The sequence below is a fragment of the Olea europaea genome, chromosome 3 (genome assembly GCF_002742605.1).
Source record: "Olea europaea var. sylvestris chromosome 3, O_europaea_v1, whole genome shotgun sequence".
In the NCBI taxonomy this organism is placed as follows: domain Eukaryota; kingdom Viridiplantae; phylum Streptophyta; class Magnoliopsida; order Lamiales; family Oleaceae; genus Olea; species Olea europaea.
In genome coordinates, this window is record NC_036239.1 from 13,698,084 (window position 1) to 13,719,306 (window position 21,223).

The window sequence follows — 21,223 nt, forward strand, 5'->3', positions numbered from 1 at the left end:
CTCTAGAGAGTTTGGAGAAACTTTTTTTTTGTTTATTCTTCATTTTTTTTATTTGTTTTTTTATTTTCTCATATTATCATTTTTTCACCAATGTCGAGTTATCTCCAAACCCTACAGAGCTATATTTTTTTTTCACATTTCTCTTTCTTTTTATTCTCTTTGATTTTCTTAAATTTAAATTATTTTATTTTTTTAGTTTACATTTGATAAGAAACAAATAAAATAGCTTAACAAAAAAAAATATTTAAATTTTTTTTTTAGTTTACATTTGATAAGAAACAAATAAAATAGCTTAACAAAAAAAAAATCTCTCCGCATTGTGTGGAGAAATCAATTAATCTCTCCAAACTGTGCGGAGAGATCAACTCTTTCTACACGGTGCAGACAGTTTGGGGAGAAACTCTCCAAACTCTCTGGAGAAATTCAACAAATATAGTTTTGATTTTTTCAATAATTCCCAAAACTATTAAAAAAATTAATGTAGACATTTAGTTTTGGTGGATTCTCGTAATTAAGTTTCAGTGAAAGAAGGCTAATAAATTTACAATTTTTTTTTTTAAAATAGCATAATTTTTTTTTTTATCTTCAACAAAAAAAAATACGTTTAAAAATTAGCAATTTCAAAAACCATTTTTTTTTAAATTCCTGGAAATACAATTATAGAAAAGAAAACAATATTGAATTACAAAAATTAATATCTTCCAAATACGGTATCCAAAGACAATATGTACTAAATACGGTATGTTATAAATACGACATAATGCAAATACGGTATGTTGTAAATACGGTTAGATGCATATACGGTATGCGTAAATACTGTATGTTGCATATACGGTATGTACAAAAAAATATCAGTCAAATACGGCATCTAAAGATAATATGTGCAAATACGGTATGTTGTAAATACGGTATGATACAAATACAGCATGCTGTATATATGATATGATACAAATATGGTATGATGCATATGTAGTATGATGCAAATACGGTATGCTGTAAATACGGTAAACTGCAAATACAGTATGCGTAAACATGGTATGTTACATATACGGTATGAATGAATCCGATTTCGTCCATTACAATAAATTTCAATACCGCATATGCTGTCTATCGTATTTGCAGCTTATCGTATATGTAGGCAATTTGTCGTATTTGCATCTTACCGTATATGCTACCTACTATATTTACAGCTTACCGTATATACCGCTTTTTGCACTTGCAAATACCGAAAATGCAGTATACCATACATTCACTTATCAAACCGAATGTCAGAAAAAAATTCAGATTTTTATTTTTTCAACATAAGTATAAAATAAATATTAAAATATATAAAGGACAAAATATAAAACGCATATGAATATACAAGTCGATTTATAATTTTGTGCTCAATCATCAATTTTCCAATATTGAATTACACAAAATTTAGAAATATAATCTTCACATTCAACTCAATCATATCGATACTATCAAAGAATACATGCAAAATAGTTTGTATAATCTTGTATATTTCTTATTCAAGTATGAAATATACAAACATATTTTTTCTAGATAACACAATTCTGTTACAGTCATAGAAATAATTTGCAATCCTTTTTTTATATCATGGAAATATTTCTAAATATTACTTCAAAAACTTTCTAAAAAATTAAAATTCATACGTTAATAAAAATACGATAAATATAAAATTTTAGCAACGAACATGACAGTGACTATTTGTTTATATAATTTCATTTGACTAATAAAACCTCGTCATTCAACGAAAAAATAAAAAAGAAAGAAAGAAAGAAATTTATGAAGTCTCATTTTCACACACAATCCTGACTTTTTTTCATTCATCTATAGTATTTCTTTCGGCGAAAAAACTCCATTGACCCGGCGTTTGACTTTTCTGAAGTCCAATTGTAATAAATCGAACACACCCACTGTTCTTAGGACCCCCGTTTTTCCTTGATTTTGATCTGGGTTCAATCAAAACAAAAAGGTAATATAATCAGTTGCGATTTGAAGTTTTCTTAAATAATTTGTATTTGATTTTTGCTTTTGTTTTCCTGAATTATAGAATTCTGTGAATTTTACGTTTTTCTGCAAATTCATTGAAGTGGATGTGATGATCGAATTTAATTTGTTTCTATTTTATACTGTAATCTGTATTTTGTTCAATTCTTCTTGATTAATTTGTTAACTTGGTGTTGGTACTGGGTAATATACACTCACTCATATTCATTTACACTCTTTCACGTGCCAACGTGTACACTGTTGGTTTTAAACTCATCAATCACGTCACTGCATAGATTCCCTCCATATAGATAGTAATGTCATCCAAGTGGTAAGCAAGTATGTAGATATAGCATTATTCGTGATATTATAGAACCTTTATTGAGTCCTAATTTTTGTATTGTTTATATTACTTTTTATGTATTCTTGTTCTGTTTTTATATGAATCTGTGTTTCTTTCAGTTCTAGTTACGTTGAATGGCTTATTTCACTTCTTGAAACTAGCAGATTAATCTACTCATTTATATGCTGTCCATTTTTGTTAATTTCATGCCCGAATCATTTGACTTTCCCAACTTTAGTGACTGTTCAAGAAATTTTTTATTGCAATGTCTCTTTTGCGACAAATTTTGGGTATGGCTGGTAATTGGGCTTTGTAAACCAGGCTTGAGGCGGCTCAGTCTCATGCTACTTCTGGTTTACTGCTCCTAACATTGGGTGTTTAGGATGGATTTGATTCTGTCATCCCCCACCCCCACCAAAAGAAAGATGCAAAAAGAATAAAGATCTAGCGAACTATTGGACGGTCTATAATAAGTCAAATCTGATTCTCTAGGCTATGCAGCTTATTCAGAAAGAACTTAGTTTCTATCCGGATATAAACATATTTTGTTATGCAATTGCACAATGTCAAAAATGCAGTCCTTGTCTCAATACACCTAGTCTACTTTTGGCTCAAGTTTATAAATTGTTTATAAACATTGAAGTTACTTTTTATCTACACATTTCAAGGGAACCACGAGTACTACCTACTTATTCACCACTCTTTTCTATCCTATTTATTGTTTAAACCGTTTATGAACACTTCCCAAACATGCTTGTACATGATTTGAATCAGGGTTGCCTCGCCTCTTATAGGAAAGCCTTAATTAAGAAGCTGATATTTTGGTGCAATTGTTGAGGAATGATATGAGGTGTGGAAAGCCAACCTTATCGCTAATTTCTTAGTTGTTGATAATGAGTGGCCATGAACTTCATGGGTTTCCTTTATTGGAAGTCACATAAATTTAGTATAGAAAGTGTTCCTTCACCCTGGTGGTGTGGTGTCAGTTCTCTTTCCAGGCACAGTCGACACATATTCTATCATTGTCCTATTTACATCTAGGTTGCAGCTGTTAGCTTGAATCCGTTCACATCTAGGTTACAAATGTTAGCTGTTGGTTTTACATAATATATTCAATTTTGTCTTAAATTATTTTGAACTGTTTCTTGATTCAGTTGTGTTTCCTTGCAGATTTGTAAGGATGTTGAGATGCTATTAGCTTGTGGGATGCACTGAACTTTTGTTTTCTAAAGGACTTTGAATTGAAAAAGTTATGTCTTTGGGTAATATCTCTATGATTGGCCACAAAGATATTGAGATTCAGCGGCAAAGCTTAGATTTTGCTAGCAGGTAAATGATGAACCTTCTTTTATGAAGGCCTTTTTTTTTACATGGATGTTTATTCCTTAAATCTCACGTCAATTTCCCTGTGGGATCGGGCATAACAGTGCAGCAAGTTCTGTGTCAGAGAATGTGAAGGGAAAAGACCACATTCAAGATCAAGAAACCATGGTACTGGTACTTAACGTTAGTTACTACATATATTGGTACTTCTTTGGTTTATGTCATTACATAATGTTTTATTTATGGGGAAAAGTATTGTTACTCCATGTTTCCTGATTTAGTATGTGTGCAGGAACTTTATTTGAAAGCTAGATCACAAGAGATGGAAATCCTGTATCTTCGAGAACAAATTGCTCTTGCAAGTATTAAGGTAAGATGTGTGTTATGTGTGTTTTCAGATTAAAAAAATTACAGATATAACATATCCTCGGGGAAGATTATGCTTTGTCATTTATGATGTCAGGAATCACTGCTGTTGAATGAGAAACATGCACTAGAGAGAAAATTTTCTGAGTTGCGAATGGTTTGTATATTTTTCTTACAGGCCTTGGTCCTTACTTCTATATTGCTAATCGCTGGCATTTTTTTCTTTTCCTTGCTACAAGAAATAATGCCCAATGTAATTTCATTTTTTTTTATGTGATAGATTCTAGATGAGAAGCAAAATGAAGCTATAACTTCTGCATCAAATGAGTTGGCCCGTAGGAAAGGTGATCTTGAAGTAAATTTAAACTTACTCAATGAATTAAAGGTAAATACTCAATTAGTCTCTGATTCTGTCATATTTAAATTTTCTGGTATTATTTGTTGTTTTTGGCCTTCGAGTAGTGCTATCTATTGATTTAAACCAATTGTAGGATGTGAGGTCCATTTGGTTAAGTGCTACATAGTATTATTCTTTTGTAAACTAGACATATTTTTTGTTAGAGCTGCATAAAAGAAAACTAAAGTCACTGTTTTCCAAATCAGGCAAAATTTTACATGTTTCTGTCGAGGACCTTTTTTTTCTCCCATTGTTGCCAATATCTATACTAAGCGTAGAATGGAATCTTTGCTTTGTGCTCCCTCTCAGAAAGAGCTGAAAAGTGGTTGTGCATGTTATTTGAAGTTCTAAGATGAAGGTGTGGACAGTACTTAGTGCCTATTTTCTCATGTTTAGCAAATTCGAAAGGTCCACTTTGTTTTTAACATTATTGCGTCTTTGAATCTGACTGAAATTCCCATTAATCCATCTGGAATACCTCGTTAGAGATCTTGCAGCTCTTATGAATATGCTGTGTTCAATACTGTGAATATTTTATTGTAGTTATGTTATCTCCATTCAATCCTCACATAAATTTACAGGTTCTTTTGGTATAAATGACTCTCTTTTTTTTCCCGGCAAATTTGTTTAACTGTGTAGAACTTTTCTCTCAATCTAACTTCTTAAAATAGTTCATGTCATTGGGTGCACTATCTGTCAGTCAATACTCTGTCCTTCACTTCTTGATCTCTCCCTCCCTCCCTCCCTTACACTTTTGCATTTTATCCTCAATATTCAATGTGATTCAGGTCGCAGAGAACGAGAAACATATCCTTATGTCATCCATGCTAGGGATGTTGGGCGAGTATGGTGTTTGGCCTCATGTTACTAATGCCTCTGCCCTCACCAACAGCATAAAGGTGTGATTACGGCATATAGTAATGTACTTGTGATGATATAATCCTCTAGCTTCATTTGATCATCATATCACATCTATTGCATGCGATAAACTTGCAAGCCATGTTTCTCTTTCTTTTGGCTTCATGAAACATTGTCCACTCGTAGTGGTTACTAAAGGATTTCTTTATCTTGGGCATGCAAGCCATCATTTTCTTGGACCTAAAAAATTTCTTTACTAGAAAAGTTTTTACTCGGGGAGAAATGTAACTGGCCTTATGGGCCATAAAACAAATGTGACTATGTTTTCATCGATTTTGTTGTGGCTCAAAGCAAGTTTTCCTATGGTGTGATTACAAATTTTCAATATTTATTAGCTTTGGTTTAACTCCATAAGATGATAATGGATGTGACTATGTTTTCGTGGATTTCGTTGTGGCTCAATGCAAGTTTTCCTATGGTGTGATTACAAATTTTCAATATTTATTAGCTTTGGTTTAACTCCATAAGATGATAATGGATGTGACTATGTTTTCGTGGATTTCGTTGTGGCTCAATGCAAGTTTTCCTATGGTGTGATTACAAATTTTCAATATTTATTAGCTTTGGTTTAACTCCTTAAGATGACAATGATCCATCCAAATTCGAAAAAGTTTCTTCTTCTATCTTAGTTTTATGATAGTTCAATAGATATAAACCTTTTTAACAAGGTTTGCACACTCAGGTCATTTTCTTTTTCATGCTTTGAGTTCTCTTAATTTTTGCAGAACTTACACGACCAACTGCAGTTGAAGATAAGAACTTCACATGTAAGATCATCATTTATTGCTTTTGGGAGCTCCTTGTTATTATGAATTTTATTGGATTCAATGGGCACAAAGGATTTAGCTCTTATCCTTACGCAAAATGAACTCTTTGCCCTCGTAGTTAACGCACACTGTTGACATGAATGAATGAATAGTTTGTTTTCTATTGAACACCCATTAACTTTGCGATTCTATTTGTATATATCGTTATATGCAGATTATTGAGAAAATTAACTCTTTGCGCTAATAGTTTATGGCACACTGTTGTTTGAATGAATGAATAGTTTGTATGCTATTAAACACCCATTGAGTATATTTCCAGATTGATTTATATATGTGCAGTGTATTCAGATAATATGCTGTATCATCATCATGTACACACACATACACTGGGATGCGTCAACTTCAGAATAATTAGTTTCAACAGTCTTGACAATTGGCTAGTGCTTGCATATTATTTAGTAATGAAAATTAAGAGAGGTTTGTTATTAAATCTTTAATTACTTCTCTCTAATTATGATTGGTACCCCAAAATTCCTAAATCCTGTTCTCCTATAAGTGGACTAGAATTAACACCTATGTCTTAAGAATATGTGTCAATTTTTGGTTCGGATTTGTTATTGCATGTTGCCAACTATGAGCTGCTGGGGCAGGTAAAGGGTTTAAGTACCAAATATCTGCTTTTGGTGAAGCAATTGGAGCATAACTCACCACTATCATGTTTCAGTAAATCACTTAACAAATTGGAAAACTTCTAGCGCTAATCAAGTCCAAATAATTGGTTGAAAGAACTGATATAATATGGGATTATTGCTTATTCTGTTGGTTGGACTTGAATCCTAGAGCGTGTAGTCTTTTCGCCTCAGCTTTCACCATTGGAGTTCGGCCTCATCAGCAAGTTTAAAAGACCCGGCATATGAATAATATGTTCAGTACCAGTTAGCTCTTTTTTATTAGTCTTGCTTTGAATAGTCTATGTGATACACTGATTGATTCAGGACATGGATATTATATTTGGAATATCGTGCATGGACTGATGTCTGCACTTTCAAAGATAATGAGGCACATTCCCTTAACTCAAAATTAATTATGATTATTACATACTTCTTTGACCTCATGTTAGATCGTTTCTTATATTTTGCTACTTCCCTTTTACCTTCCTGAGAAAGCTTTCTGCCAACTATTTGAAGTTGAGTAAATTTTGATATCCGTACAGTGATGCTTGAGTTGGAATTTTTTGAACTAACATTTCCCTAAATTACTTCGTTTAAGCTTGTTAGTCATTAGTTGATGAAGTTATATTTCTTTCTTGGTCTAGTTTATCCTGTAATCTCTAATTATACTACTACAGTATTCGTGTCTCACATTTTACTCCATGTAATCTAGTGAATTTATCCACTATGATAAAGTCTAGCCAGTGAAAAACTTTGGAACTAAACAATTGCACTTGAAAACCATAGAATTCTTTGTTAAAGAAGTGTTTTTTCCCCATCAAATGCCAGATGACTTCTGTATAGGCAAATATTGCCAACCATTCTTCGCTTTCTTATTTGAAAGGAGAATTATTTCATAGATCTACCTTTTGTGGTGGTTGAACTCAAGTTAGCTACGTTCTCTGGACCCCCGATTATAATTTTGTCACCTTAGGGGAAATCATATTTATCTAAACTAGATAAAGTACAAAAACATAATTCTTGAAAAGTATTATTATTATTATTATTTTTGTTTACCCTTCATTCTCTGGTTACTTTTGGGGCAGTCTGTGAATGGAACTAATTAGGGAAAATCACCATGCAGGCCAAACTGCGAGAATTAGGTTTGATGATTGAAAATGATGCTAGAAATTTTTTAGACAAAGAAACTCCTAGTACAAGTGTTACAAATGATCGACTCCCAAACCGTTCAATGGTACTGTGATTGTCTACTTGATTGCCTCACTCTAAATTGCTTCTTTTAATCCATTATTTCTCCCTCATTTTTAAAGAAAGAATTGATTAATTTTTATTCTTCCCTTTTCAGGATGTTCATGGTTTTTCACACTATAACCAGTATGTTGAGGGGCAACATTCGGAACCGACTAGTAGCGTGTCAAGATATGTACAAGGCATCGATGCTACAAGAATGACAATGTCCAACACTGATAGGTTGGCTTGAAGTTTTGGAATTGTTTATAAATGGTTAATTTGTTTTTAACATCTTTATTACCGAGAATATTTTCACTTGCCTATCAATTCAATTGTATGGCAATGATCTAGCCTTATCACCTTATCTTTCGCATAATATACTGCAAAATGACATAAATTTTGAATCCCATGATTTGATCTCTACAAAATCATGTTGTGCATTATTGGATTTGTCTTGCTTCAGATGATTTTTCATTTTTGAATTGTATCGAATTCATTTTCTAGTTTAGAGTTCCTTCCAAGATGTTTTCGCCGATGGAAGGGCATTGCAATTATTATCTCTTGTTTATACAGGCTATACATAATTGTGAGATGTAAAATTTCATGCTTTTTTAAATGTTACAGTGTAGCGTTCTTACTTGTCTCTACTCATGTACCCAATTTCTCATTAAATAGATCATTCTACACGTTCTTTGAGTTTCTGAAATTACTTTTCCTTTAACTTGTATTATCATTTGGTTACCGTCCAGAGATATAGAAGTTTGTAAGGCCCTGCATGACCAATTTCTCAAGTCATTTGGTCAGTGACTTATTAATAGTTCTGGTGCAAGTCTTGAGGCCTCAGGCTTGGGTTGTTACCCATAATGTTCTCTTTCATTTATGTTGTAAGAGTATATGTCCTACTACTTGGGCCTGCCAAGTTTTTTACTTCAGTAATGGCTGGCTGGAGAGATTAGTATTCCCAATTTCCCATATGCAGCCACTTATCTTTTGGATGCTTAAACCTTATCATTGTAAACCTCAAACTTTCATTATTTTAATCAAATTAGAACTGCAATAAATTTATTATATTTCCCACTTCAGGGTCTACAATTCATGTTCTTAGCTAAGTGAGACTGGTATACTATTTAAAGAGATTGGTGTTGGAGATAAGAGTATAAAGTTTGCATGACCATGTAGTTTTGGTTTATTTATATTTCTGGAGGTGACTTGTTCCTTCCACTAGTTTAGGAGCATGAATTGTTTGAAAACTTATATTGTAATTAAGCATTTTCTTTTAGTTAGAATTTATAGATGCTTGTATCAATTGTATTCCTTATTTAGCTAGGAATTAACATAGTAATAGAATTAGTTTTCGTACCTTAAATAGGATTTGTATCTAATATAAATATGATTGAGTAGTCAATTTTTAATTTGGTATCATGGCAAAGAAACCAAAAAAATTCAGAAATTACCTTCTCTCTACCAAACCCTAGTAGAACCATAAGCATGGGGTTCTAAAATACTTCTTAGGCATTGAAGTATCTTGGTCGAAGCATGTGCCACTTCTTTCCCCAGAAAAGTATATAATAGATCTCTTGGCAGAATTCGGCAAGCCAGCTTGTGAGCCTGTAAGCACTCCCATTGAGGTGACCATGCCTATCTATCTACCCTGGTCAAACTTTGACAAAGAGAGAGAGATCAAATACTAGTAGGAAGTTGATATAACTTGCACCAAAACTTGACCTGTCATATGCAATGTGTTGTGAGTCAATTTATGCATAATTTGAGTCACGTATGAATGCAATAAATTGCATTTTGGTGTATTTAAAAAATCTCTCTGGGGAAGAATATTTTGTTCTGTAAACATGGGCATCCATATATTGTGGGTTATACATATTCAGACTTTACTGGTTCAAGATTGGATAGGAAGTCTATGTCAGGTATGTATCATTTGTTGACTGCAATTTGGTGATTTGGAGGATTATAAACAAAATGTGGTATCACTGCCTAGAGTATGCTCTTAATTACTCAACTACTGAACTTATATGGCCGAAATTCTTCTTGGTGAGGTTGAGTTTGGTCCAAAGAAACCCACGGTGATTTCATGTGATGATCGAACCCAGCACGTTGAACTTGACAGGAAGTATATCAAGGATAGGTTCTGTAAATTAAGAGTGTGAATCAATTGGCTAATATAACTACTCATGTTGTTGTTAGCAGACTGTTCTTTACATCACTATCCAAGTTGGACCTGTGTGATAACACACCAACTTGAGGGAAGGAGTTAGCATGTGTAGATGTTTGTATCATTTGTATTTCTTATTTAGCTAGGAATTAACATAGTAAAAGAATTAGTTACCCTACCTTAAATAGGATTTGTATCTTGTATAAATACGATTGAGTAGATGAATAAAATTATTCAGCCGATTGTCAATTCTTTAGTTTTTAAATGTTGCCAGTGTAGGACAACATTTAAATCAACAAATGATAATCTGTCTCTTTTCCTTCTTTTTTTGGGGGTGGGGGGTTTATTTTCCTAGGTATCGGGTGTGTGGTAAAATAGAAACTCTTCATTCCTCTAATATGGCAATTTAAATTAAATATTTTTAAGGAATGGAATTCATTGTCATGCATAATTAGAGCTTTTGAGTATCCTTCTATTCCTCTGAACGTATTTACCAATTTCATCACTCATCTATGCCGAAGAAGCATAAAATTAATGCTGTAGTATAGAGACTTGAAGGAAAATTATAGATGAAGATGCAGTCGGAGAAATGAAGGGATCTCATTTACCTTATGACTAACGGCTCAATCCTTTCTGTAGAATACAATAAGTTCCATAGGTTGATTTTTAATGCAGCTTATTTTAATTGGCAAAACTATGTTGGAAGCTAGGAGAGACTGTCAACATCATAATGTCCTAATTCTTGATTGATCCTATCCTAATGAAACTGCTTGTAAATGTGGCAGGATAACTTTTTCCCATTTACATTTTCTTAGAACTCCAGTTTCTGCTTCAATTGTTACTTTGTTACTTGAAAAAATTCCTCTTCATGCGGAGTGCTGACTGGTTAAATTGCAGAAATTTTGCAGGGCATACTGTAGACAATTTGCTTGACAGGAATGAATTGCAGAGAGGATCTGAGCAATGGAACAATGAACAATCTTTCCATCAACCAACTATGGGTGATGGAGTTGCTTCCTTTAGTTCAGACGGTAATATTCCATATACCCTTTTGACAGATTAATACATCTTTTTCTTTTGCCACGTATAATAAAAGTTCTGCCTTCAGAAGAGGGTCCTGGAATAGAAGGCTTTCAAATTATTGGGGAGGCTAAACCAGGATGTAAACTCTTAGGCTGTGGATATCCTGTACGCGGAACTTCTCTTTGTATGTTCCAGGTATGATCAAGATTACTCATCTATAATGGCTATATATTTCAAGTTACCTGTATTAATAAATTAAATTTTTTGGTCACCAATTTTTCTCTACTTATTAGTGGGTTCGCCATTATCCGGATGGAACTAGACATTACATTGAGGGTAAGTATATTAATGTCCTCTTTTTTTGTGATAGATCTTCACTGACAATATTTTTGTTTGATTGATGAGTGTTTTCAATATATATTATTCACATTAAAAATCTCTCTTACCTCTATTTTGTGTTTGTATCAGGGGCCACTAATCCAGAATATGTAGTGACAGCTGATGATGTGGACAAACTTATAGCCGTTGAATGCATACCAATGGATGAACAAGGACGACAGGTATATGAACTTACATTTTGTACATTATGGGAATCATGTTGTTGAATGCTTTAACAGTTCTGAAGGTTCTCTGTGATCAATTCAATATCCAATGAGACAGTTTTGTATGATTTATTCAATAAAATTATCATATACATTCAACGTTGACTGATGCATTCGTTCTTCCAAGTTTACCCTTGAATTGATGTGGTACTAGAGGACAGATTTGGATTATTGAAAATAACACTCTAATTTGCAAGAATTAACCCTTTCATTCCTTATTTTGGTAAAGGATATGATGGCATTTGATTTTTCCATAAATGTAAAGATGGATCAAATGGAGCAACTAAAAGAATCCAATATAGACTGTCCCAATTAGTATATTGTTGTTGCCTATTAAGCATTATTTCCTGAAGGGTACTTCGATAAAGGTAACAAATGGACAACGATGATCATATTGAAAAATATCAACTGTATGTCTTAACTACACTCATCCAAGGGGATGTAAGTGCGGGGAATAGGATTCTTTTCGGTAGGAATATTTAATATTTCGTAGCTTGATAGGTCTTCAATTAATAAATTTGTGATTTTTATTAAAAAGAAAAAAACTATACTTTTCATCCAAGGAAACTTAAATATTTATAGGTTTAAGATCAATTCCTATATTTCTATCTCTTCTATTATTATTTTTTAAATAGTTTCTAATTGATGCACCTTCCGTTCTATACAGTGTAAGAATGCTAAACTTCTTACTTTTACGTCAAATTGTCATTTTCAGGGTTACATTGTCAGAATTTTTGCCAATGATCATAACAAGATAACATGTGGTAAGTGCAATTTCATTGAAAGACAATAATCCATTTCAGTACTTGAAACCTTGACTTTGAAAATAATTGTTGGTCATTTCATATGTTTGTACTATAGGCTACTCTATTACAATTTTTTGATATTTGAGGAAGTTGGTAGTTTAATGTCTTAATCATATTTCAGAGAATAGTTGAGTAGATAACCTTTTTACTAGTGTGTATGGCTTCATTCATGCCTGTTATTTTCACTTTACATTGAAACTCTAATAAGGTAAAAATGATTGTAGATTGTACCTGAAAGAAGGATTCTTTGAGAGTGAAATCAAGTATCTCCATTATCTGGAAGGCATTACTATAGATGAAAAAAAAAAACTATGCAGTATAGCATTCACAAAGGAAAACTTCTTGCCTCTGTGTTTGCTTAATATGTTATCAGGTTTATTTATTAACAATTCATTGTCTAAGTGAACTAACAAATCACAAATACAGACCTAACAACCTCATTTTCAATTTATCTTTCCATTTTGTAGTAGTCTACACTAGAATATTGGACTTGGTTCTTATCTCGATATGTAGCACAATATATCCAGAAAATAATTTCGTAGTTACCAATTGTGATGTGTTCCTGTTTATTTGTAAATGGAGAAAAAAATCTAATACACGTTCATGTTATGACATAAATGGTACATCTTTGTGATGCTGGCTCCTGATCATCTGCAGAGTTGTTGTTAGACCCCAATTAAATTATTCCGGGAGAATTCTTGCCAATCTACTACTTTTGTGATAATTTTGGGAATAATAGAAAAAATAATTTCTATTTCAAATTGCCGAAAAGAGTATAAAACTTTTGTAATTTTATAGCACGTTTTTAGGGTGGATCCCATAGTACTATAGTGTTTGGGCTTTATTTTAATTTCATTTTCAACCACACATTCTTCAATAAAATATTATTACACATAAACCAAAAACTTTTTCTTACTTTTTAAACCACTCATTCTCCAAAAAAAAAAAAAAAAAATTACTACTACAAAATACTTTTTTCCCAAAATCTCATTAAAATGTAGCCTAAACAATACCAAACATACTTTTGATGTTTAACCTTTTCTTCTATGTTCCACGACTAATTTCCAAATTGATTTTCAAGCCGAAAACGCAATTATTTAACAATTGTGTATAGAGATTAACCTTTTAATGTGGATACCCAACATAAATACCATTTCTCCAGCCCCTTCCCCTAACCTAAATGAGGAAATAATAATAATAATAAACTGCAAATAGTGGGTATCATTACAATTAGTTTCTTGCATATCCTTTTTACGAAAATATTATATAATAGTTGCCTGTCGAAATGAATGTTATCTGATGAGTGGTTTGCTATATTTAGACGAAGAGATGCAAGAGGAGATTGATACTTATCTTTCCGAAGGCCAGGCAACGTTCAGTGTCCAAACACTGGTAGGTTTTACTGAAGCACGCATTGAGTTCTTGAAGCAAGATTTTTATTTTCTGTTTTTTATTTTTTATTCCCCCCCCCCCCCCCCCCTCCCTCCCCCCCCCCCCCCCCTCTCTCTCTCTCTCTCTCTCTCTCACAATTAGCATCTTTGCTTTCCTGGTTTCTCTTTATTCTGGAGAAACCTTTCTTGGAAGTTTTGCCATTGTCGCTGCACATCATCCCTTTGCCACCTTCCAATTATGTTGAGACCAAAGCGGCATACAAGAATGATGAGGCAAACCTAGTATCACCACTTCTCTTAATCAGAGTCCAATATAAGATTTTAAACTTGATATCAGCAGAAAGGACACATGTGATTCCACAAATGATATTCTAATGCTAGAATTTAAGGGTCATGTCATAATTAAGTACTTTTATCTTTATCAAATTCTTCTGAAGATACTTTGATTTATAAATTTCTGTTGAAATTTCCAGATATGCAGAACTAATTAGACATATCTACTAGGTATATAGATGGGCTGCCCAATTTTATGTTGTTCCTTTCTGTTTTAAATTGATAATACACTTCTTGTGTATTATGCATTGATTAATAAAATATTTGATTACCTTTAAATAAAATTAGACATATCTCGTTTCTGATATTACAGTAATATTCTAAGTTGAGAAAATGGTATATGTAGACATTTTAAGGTCCTTGTTAACATTTCCATGACATATGCTTATGTGTATCCTATGTCCATGTTTATAAACTGTATTTGATTGGTAACTAATAACGTTTCAAAGTTTTCAGCTATGTTCTTTTAATATATTACTGATCAGCTACTTAATTGAAGATTCAACAGTTAGATTCTTCTGAGATCTGGGAGCCAACAACTGTACTTTTGTGGCGCTCTGGCTTTCAGGTTAAGGTTGATAAAACTCAAGCTGTGTTAATTGCAGAGAAATATTCTAAAGACGTTTTGGTAAGTCCTTCCATCCTATGGCCTTGAGCCAAGTAAAATTTTAAAAAGCTCTGCTACAACAATTTAAATCTTAGGTGATTGGTTAAAATTCATGTACGCTTAGGATGTGTCTTGGAGCGATATAGCTTATTGTATATTGTATTTCAGATTTTATGCACTTGCTTTTCTTTATAATGAACAAAAATATTTGCTGCTACCAACAACTTAGCCCTTTGTTGAGTTCCATTGTTTCATCAAAATACATTCTTCAACAATGATTTGACATCATTTCAGCCCCACATTTTACAATAAAATAATATTACACGCATATCCAAAACTTTTCCTTATTTTTTAACCACACATTCTTCATCATAAAACTATTTCAAAATGCATTTTTTTTGAAAAATGAGGCTCAAACAACCCCTTATTCTTACTTCCGAGATCTTTCAAAAGGATCGTTCTGCACAAATTCAGGTTTAACAGAGTTTCCTAGCAAAGAAGAGTATGAATGATAAGATGATCTTTTTTTGTGTCTCTATAAGAAAGCAAGCGAGTGATACATGCTCACATACCAGAGGTTTGGAGGAGACCAAGCCCAAGCCTCAGTGTGGGCACTTTTGGTGAACTTTGTTTAATATTGACATTTATTATGTAAAAGAAACTTGAAAGGAGAGACATGGCTTATGGTGCTAACTGAATTTGTAAGTATTGGATTTACAAACTGTAAGAGAATAGGTTGGACACCTCTCATTGTAATGCTCCTTTCTTACGTTTGCAGATCAAAATACCCGTTGGCCTCTCAACACAGTTTGTTTTGACATGTTCAAATGGCTCGTCATATCCCTTCAGCACAAATAAGGATATTCGGTAACAACCAATTTCACTTCTTAAATCTGTCATATTTATTTATTATTTTTTTTTATCATGATTTTCTTTTTCCTTATAAAGCAAAAACATATTTTCTTTTTTTTTTCTTTTTTTTTAATTATGTTGTTTCTGTGACGATTGCAATCTTGAAGCTTTAATTTCCTTTGAGTTAAGCTTAGAAAATTGAATTACATCTGTTTTCTAAAAGATACAGAGGCAGCAAGACAAATGAAAACTTAAGTTAGACTTCTCCCCTGCTTAACAAGATGTCATCCAGGGAAAAAAATGGTCATCCTACAGCATCAAAAATGATATAGACAAATAATATATGAATAATTTAAAAATATTTTGCAGGAATTTCTTGAATACTGTTCTTTCCCGCTTCAGACCTTTTTAAGGAGTAATGTGTTTTCGAAGAGAATGTTAGCGCAAATACTTTGTTAGTTTGGACAAACTAGCAATGATTTGATATCAATTGAATGCACCATTACTCCTCTCATGACATGCATGTTTTGTCTTTTTTGTTTGTTTTTGAGATTTTCTAACCCTTGGCCTTGTCGTTTTCTTCATAACTCCTTTGTTGTTGGGTCAATATACTGGTTGGCAAGCAAAATATATTTTACTTTCTTCCATGAATTATAGATTTCTAACAAGATGCTATTTCATTTTCCATATAGAATGAGAGAGACACTTGTGCTGACGATGAGAATCTTCCAGAGTAAGGTATTCTTTCCTGCATGTTACTATAACATGGCATATTTCTGTGAAGCACTTATAACTAATTTCTTTTGTGAGTGTTCTTTATTTTTGCTTTCACTACAACGGATTTATCAATTCTTAAATTTACAAAACCGGTCTCTTTTTCTACACTTTTACGTTGAGCTTGTAGGTTGTAATTGATAGTTCTGTTTAAAAAGGAAGTAGTAAAGATTCAACAAGGAAATTACATTAATGATGAGCGCTTTGAGTTTTTTCATTGTTGCGTCATTGTCTACAGAAAAGAGCAAGTGTTATAGCCCTCAAAATATTAATCAATTTCTATTCATGTTGTCTGGATTGTCTTAAGTATTAGAGTTCAATTGTGGTGTAATTTAAAGCGTTCATTTGGTAAGACTTGAGAGTATATAATATAGATAATCTACTATTGAGTGCAATTTCATATTATTTTGTTTTCGCTTCAAGCAGGCATTGGATGAAAAGAGGAAGGGAGCATGACCGGTATTTTTCACTATAGGTGCAGTGTTTCTAGCCATTCTTCATTCTTTGTTGGGAAAACGAAAAGGCTATAACCTTTATAGCTACATAGAGTTTTGTTTTGAATCCTAATATGTAGTCAAATATAGAGTTCATTTGTTTTCATGTTTTGTTGTAACAATTCATTGTACAGGGTCACATATTTGACCAAATAACAGGATCTTTTACTGCAATATATAAAGATCCGACTTGGGCTTAGGTTATAGTTCTTTTAACTGATTTGTGTTGCCTTGTTAGGGTGTTTTATAGTTGCTTCCGCTTACATACGCGAAGCTGAAACATTTCGTTTTCATTTTTGAAACTGCAGAAATGAAAATTCTGGCTCAAGTTACGTAGAAACTTGCTTGAGTCTGAATCGTGTCAAGTTTGTATGATTTTTCTTTTTATTTTGTTAAAACGAAGCTGTTTTCTCAATAAATTTAGAGTCAAATACATAAAGAATAGTGCTACATGTACAAATCGGTTTCACAAAAATTTTTTACAGGTGGATGGACACATAGCAGAATTTCGCTCATTTCACTACTACACCTGTACGCAGGGAATTGTTCATATATGAAATCTTTTTCTCATAACTTTGCTCAGTTCATCTCTTAATTTACTGGAGTGTTGCTGAAGTTAGCGGTATGATTAAATCTTGGACTGTTCATCTAGCAGCAGTCAGAAAAATTGCTCGACTTTAGAGTGCAATTCTGATTTCTTTGTGTATTCTTGATTTTTCTTGTTTTGAGGTCAAATTGTTAATAATACAGAAGGGAATCAGGTTTTTGTCCTTAATTATATCTGTACGTAAAAGGCTAAACCTGATATTAGCTGTTAATAATACAAAAGTTGAATATTCAAATTAAAAAAAAATAAAAAATAAAAAACCCATTTCTACTCAATTAGAGACCACGTGGCTTAACTTTTATTATGCTCTAGTTTTTAATTATCAGACATCTTAATTGCAAATCACGTTCTTCATTTGCTCTTTCGTTAAATTTGCATAAAATGAAAAATTTACCCAAAAGAAATCAACAAAACAGGAAAAGATGAATGAAGCATTGTAGATGGAGTCTTCAATCTTCCAACCCCCCCCCCCCCCCCCCCCCCCAACCAAAAAAAAAAAAAACACTCCCAAATTTTATTGAAAAAGAATTGACAAAGTACTTTAAAAAGCAAAGGGATAAAAAAAGGTCTTCTTCACCTACCTAACACACTTCCCAACCCAAAACAGGAAAAAAAATGGAGGTAGTGTGCTGGGGAGAAGAAGACCTTTTTCTTTGCTTTTTTTAATTTTTTGGTCCATCATTTTTAATTAATTTAAATGTAATCTATTTGTATTTGAAAATATCTGGAACCCTCTCTGCAATTTTTCCTTCATTTTTTTCTGTTTGATTGATTGATTTTATTTTTATTTATTTAAAGAGGAGGATAAATTCATCATTTTACGTGAATTTTAACGAAAAAATCGACAGAACGACCCGATGTGCAATTATGTGAAAGGTTGAAAACATTTGATGCTAAAATTATTAAGGACGAATTAGTAACAGTACAAAGGTTGAGGCTTGAGAAGAAAAATACAAATTTTCCTCCTTGTAATGCATTGATGTTCTCAATCCTTGGAAGGTGTAACACGTTGAAACTAAACGCGCAGAATAAAGAATAAATTTATCGCTCAATTATTGCCTAATCTGTCCAATATAATAAAGGGAAAAAAATTTCATTTTTTAAAAGAATAAAAGCTGACTTATTTTTGAGTCTTTATATATATATTTTTTAGATTACTTTAAATGGTTGCTAGCTTTTAAGTGGAATTCCCTTTTTGTAGGATCATTTTATACAATCTGTTAGCTCTCATTTCATTCCTATTTTTTGGCCATAAAAATAAAAAATATGATCGTTATCCATCACATCAAATCATCATATATGACTTTTTATCTCTTATATGAATTTCGCAACAATTATATTTTTCGTTTTCATTCTTATAAAAATTGGTAACAACCGTAAAATTATTTTGTACTCCTAATCTTCACAATCATGAACTATTATAATTAATTTGATCATCATCCGTCGACCAACACCTACCTCTTTGGTCAACAGACCATCATATGCAATGAAGATTGACATTAAAGAGAGAGGGGGCGGAAGGGGGGGGGGGCGGCATGGCTAAGAATAACAAGATGAGGTCCATATTGTTTTCGAAATGGACAAAGACTTATCAACTACTACAACTTTACTTCCCTTAACATCTAAGCTTCCCTTCATCCACACAAAAAACTTCTCGAATCTCCTCCCTCTTCTCTCTCTCCCACTAGCCTTACGGGGGGGACGATGGTTCGTCTCCGTCATCAATCAAAAGAAATCTCATCTGTACATATTGAGCACGAGCTCTCTCAACTGTCAAATTAAGATCAACTCATCTTTAGTCTTTTTCGACCTTGAGTTGCCACTGACCTTGAGGTCTAGACAAGTCCAACTAGTCAGATCCTTACCAACTCTTCCACCTTATAGTCGCACAAATAATTCTCTGCAAATTTTACTGAGAGTACAGATTTTGGACATGGGATCTGTTGGGAATCAAAATCTTTCGACTCCTTATGATAATTCTAAGGAGTGTTCACAAGGGAATTGCAGTATAAATTGTCCACGATGGTGTTACTTTAACTTCCCTCCTCCTCCGTTAGATGATGATTCAGGTACCCATTTTTCCCCACTAATCATCGCCATCATAGCAATCCTGGCAGTTGGTTTCCTTGTAGTAAGCTACTATATGATAGTAAAACGGTATTGCCGGAGAAGAAATGATCCAAACACGAGTATCGAAACCCAAGAGATTCTTGATGGACTGACTCGTGATCAGATGGCCGGTGCCTCGACTGGATTGGATGAGGCACTTATTAAGACCATCACAGTCTTTAAGTACAAGAAAGGCGATGGCCTAATTGATGGGGCTGAATGTGTAGTTTGTTTGAATGAATTTCAAGAAAATGAGTCTCTTAGACTAATGCCAAATTGTATGCATGGTTTTCACCTTCCTTGTATCGATCCATGGTTGAAATCTCACCCGAGTTGTCCTATTTGTCGTGTCGATGTTAACTTGACCTATCCGTTGCCTCCACCTGCCCGGAATTCTCAAACTCCATCGACTGTCAACGTGGCTTCTCTGGAGATTCAGAGGCCGGATGATTTGATTTTAGTGGTGGATGATCACGAGAGGGATCGTTCAGAAGAGGTGGTTCCAAGTGTAGTCGATAATGATGTTCGACCGAAGAGCCCCCTGCGAAATGTTAGTACTGCACAAGATTCTGAAACAAGAATTGACATTATCGGAACTCCCGAAAAGGATGTTAAGAAATTTAGCAGATCGATTTCTCCGGGTGCATTTTCGAGCCAACGCCAGCGCTGATATTCCGAGGATTGAAGAAGCATATGAAGGATTACAAATGGAAAGTTCCTTAAGAAGAAGAATAGCATGGAATGAGAACTAGCAAGAAGACCTGTTACAATGAGAAGATCCATTTCTACTGGAAGATTCATATTCCATAATAAAGGCAAGAATTCTATAATCCCACATTGAACATAAAAATATTGTAAAGACAATTTCTTTACTTCATACCAACTTTACCTCTTTAGTCCTTTATCTATTTATGTTTAGCACAGTAGGAAAGAAACATGTGATCTTTGAGTTTGATACTTGTGATGCCTAATATGGGATTGAGTGGAAAATGAAACAGAATTTGTCATTTATTAGTGGAAAAATTGTGTGAACAACTTGCTTGAAGAATACCAGAATGTGCCAGCAAAAATAGAGGCACCTCGATCAGTAAGTTAAGTGATGGCCTCACAAGAATTACTTATTTATATCTATTTATAAATTAAACCATGTAATTCTGCCCAAACGGAGGCTTAACCTTCTATGGAAAGTATTGCCAAGACTACTTCAAAATTTTAGGGGCCATATAGATTAGGCTATTGTCAATGCAAAATGGAATTTTGAAGTTATCTATTTGAAAACAGATTTATATCATTGTTTTTGGTGCAAGGGTAGATTAAATTTGATATATGTGGATGTGATTTAGGTACCTCCTTCTACAGTTCATTAAGTTACATTTGGTGATTCTTTTAGTGCACTCTCTCAAGTCAAGCCTTACTTGTGTCGATAACCTTTTGGATCGTGGGGGGGG

General features: G+C 33.2%; 2 protein-coding genes across 10 annotated transcripts; both read left to right on the forward strand.

Moving 5' to 3' along the window:
• The first annotated feature begins 1,773 nt into the window (after positions 1-1,773).
• LOC111386757 lies at positions 1,774-17,275 on the forward strand. 9 transcript variants are annotated; one of them, XM_023011254.1, is made up of 20 exons: positions 1,774-1,981; positions 3,509-3,667; positions 3,766-3,844; positions 3,954-4,031; positions 4,125-4,184; positions 4,308-4,412; positions 5,213-5,323; positions 6,068-6,109; positions 7,904-8,014; positions 8,126-8,250; positions 11,075-11,208; positions 11,286-11,395; positions 11,494-11,536; positions 11,669-11,760; positions 12,518-12,566; positions 13,930-14,000; positions 14,832-14,960; positions 15,718-15,806; positions 16,484-16,524; positions 16,992-17,275. In XM_023011254.1, exons 2-20 carry the CDS (start codon positions 3,591-3,593, stop codon positions 17,000-17,002), a joined length of 1,557 nt encoding a protein of 518 aa, XP_022867022.1. In that variant the 5' UTR covers positions 1,774-1,981; positions 3,509-3,590; the 3' UTR covers positions 17,003-17,275. The 9 variants fall into 9 exon arrangements, with proteins under 9 accessions (XP_022867022.1, XP_022867008.1, XP_022867028.1 ...); XM_023011240.1 differs by having other exon boundaries at positions 14,841-14,960; positions 16,484-16,529; XM_023011260.1 differs by having other exon boundaries at positions 14,901-14,960; positions 16,484-16,529.
• Positions 17,276-19,227: 1,952 nt separating this feature from the next.
• Positions 19,228-20,977, forward strand: LOC111386802 (RING-H2 finger protein ATL51-like). Its single transcript, XM_023011281.1, has one exon. It carries the CDS (start codon positions 19,243-19,245, stop codon positions 20,443-20,445), a length of 1,203 nt encoding a protein of 400 aa, XP_022867049.1. The 5' UTR covers positions 19,228-19,242; the 3' UTR covers positions 20,446-20,977.
• The last annotated feature ends 246 nt before the right edge of the window (positions 20,978-21,223 follow it).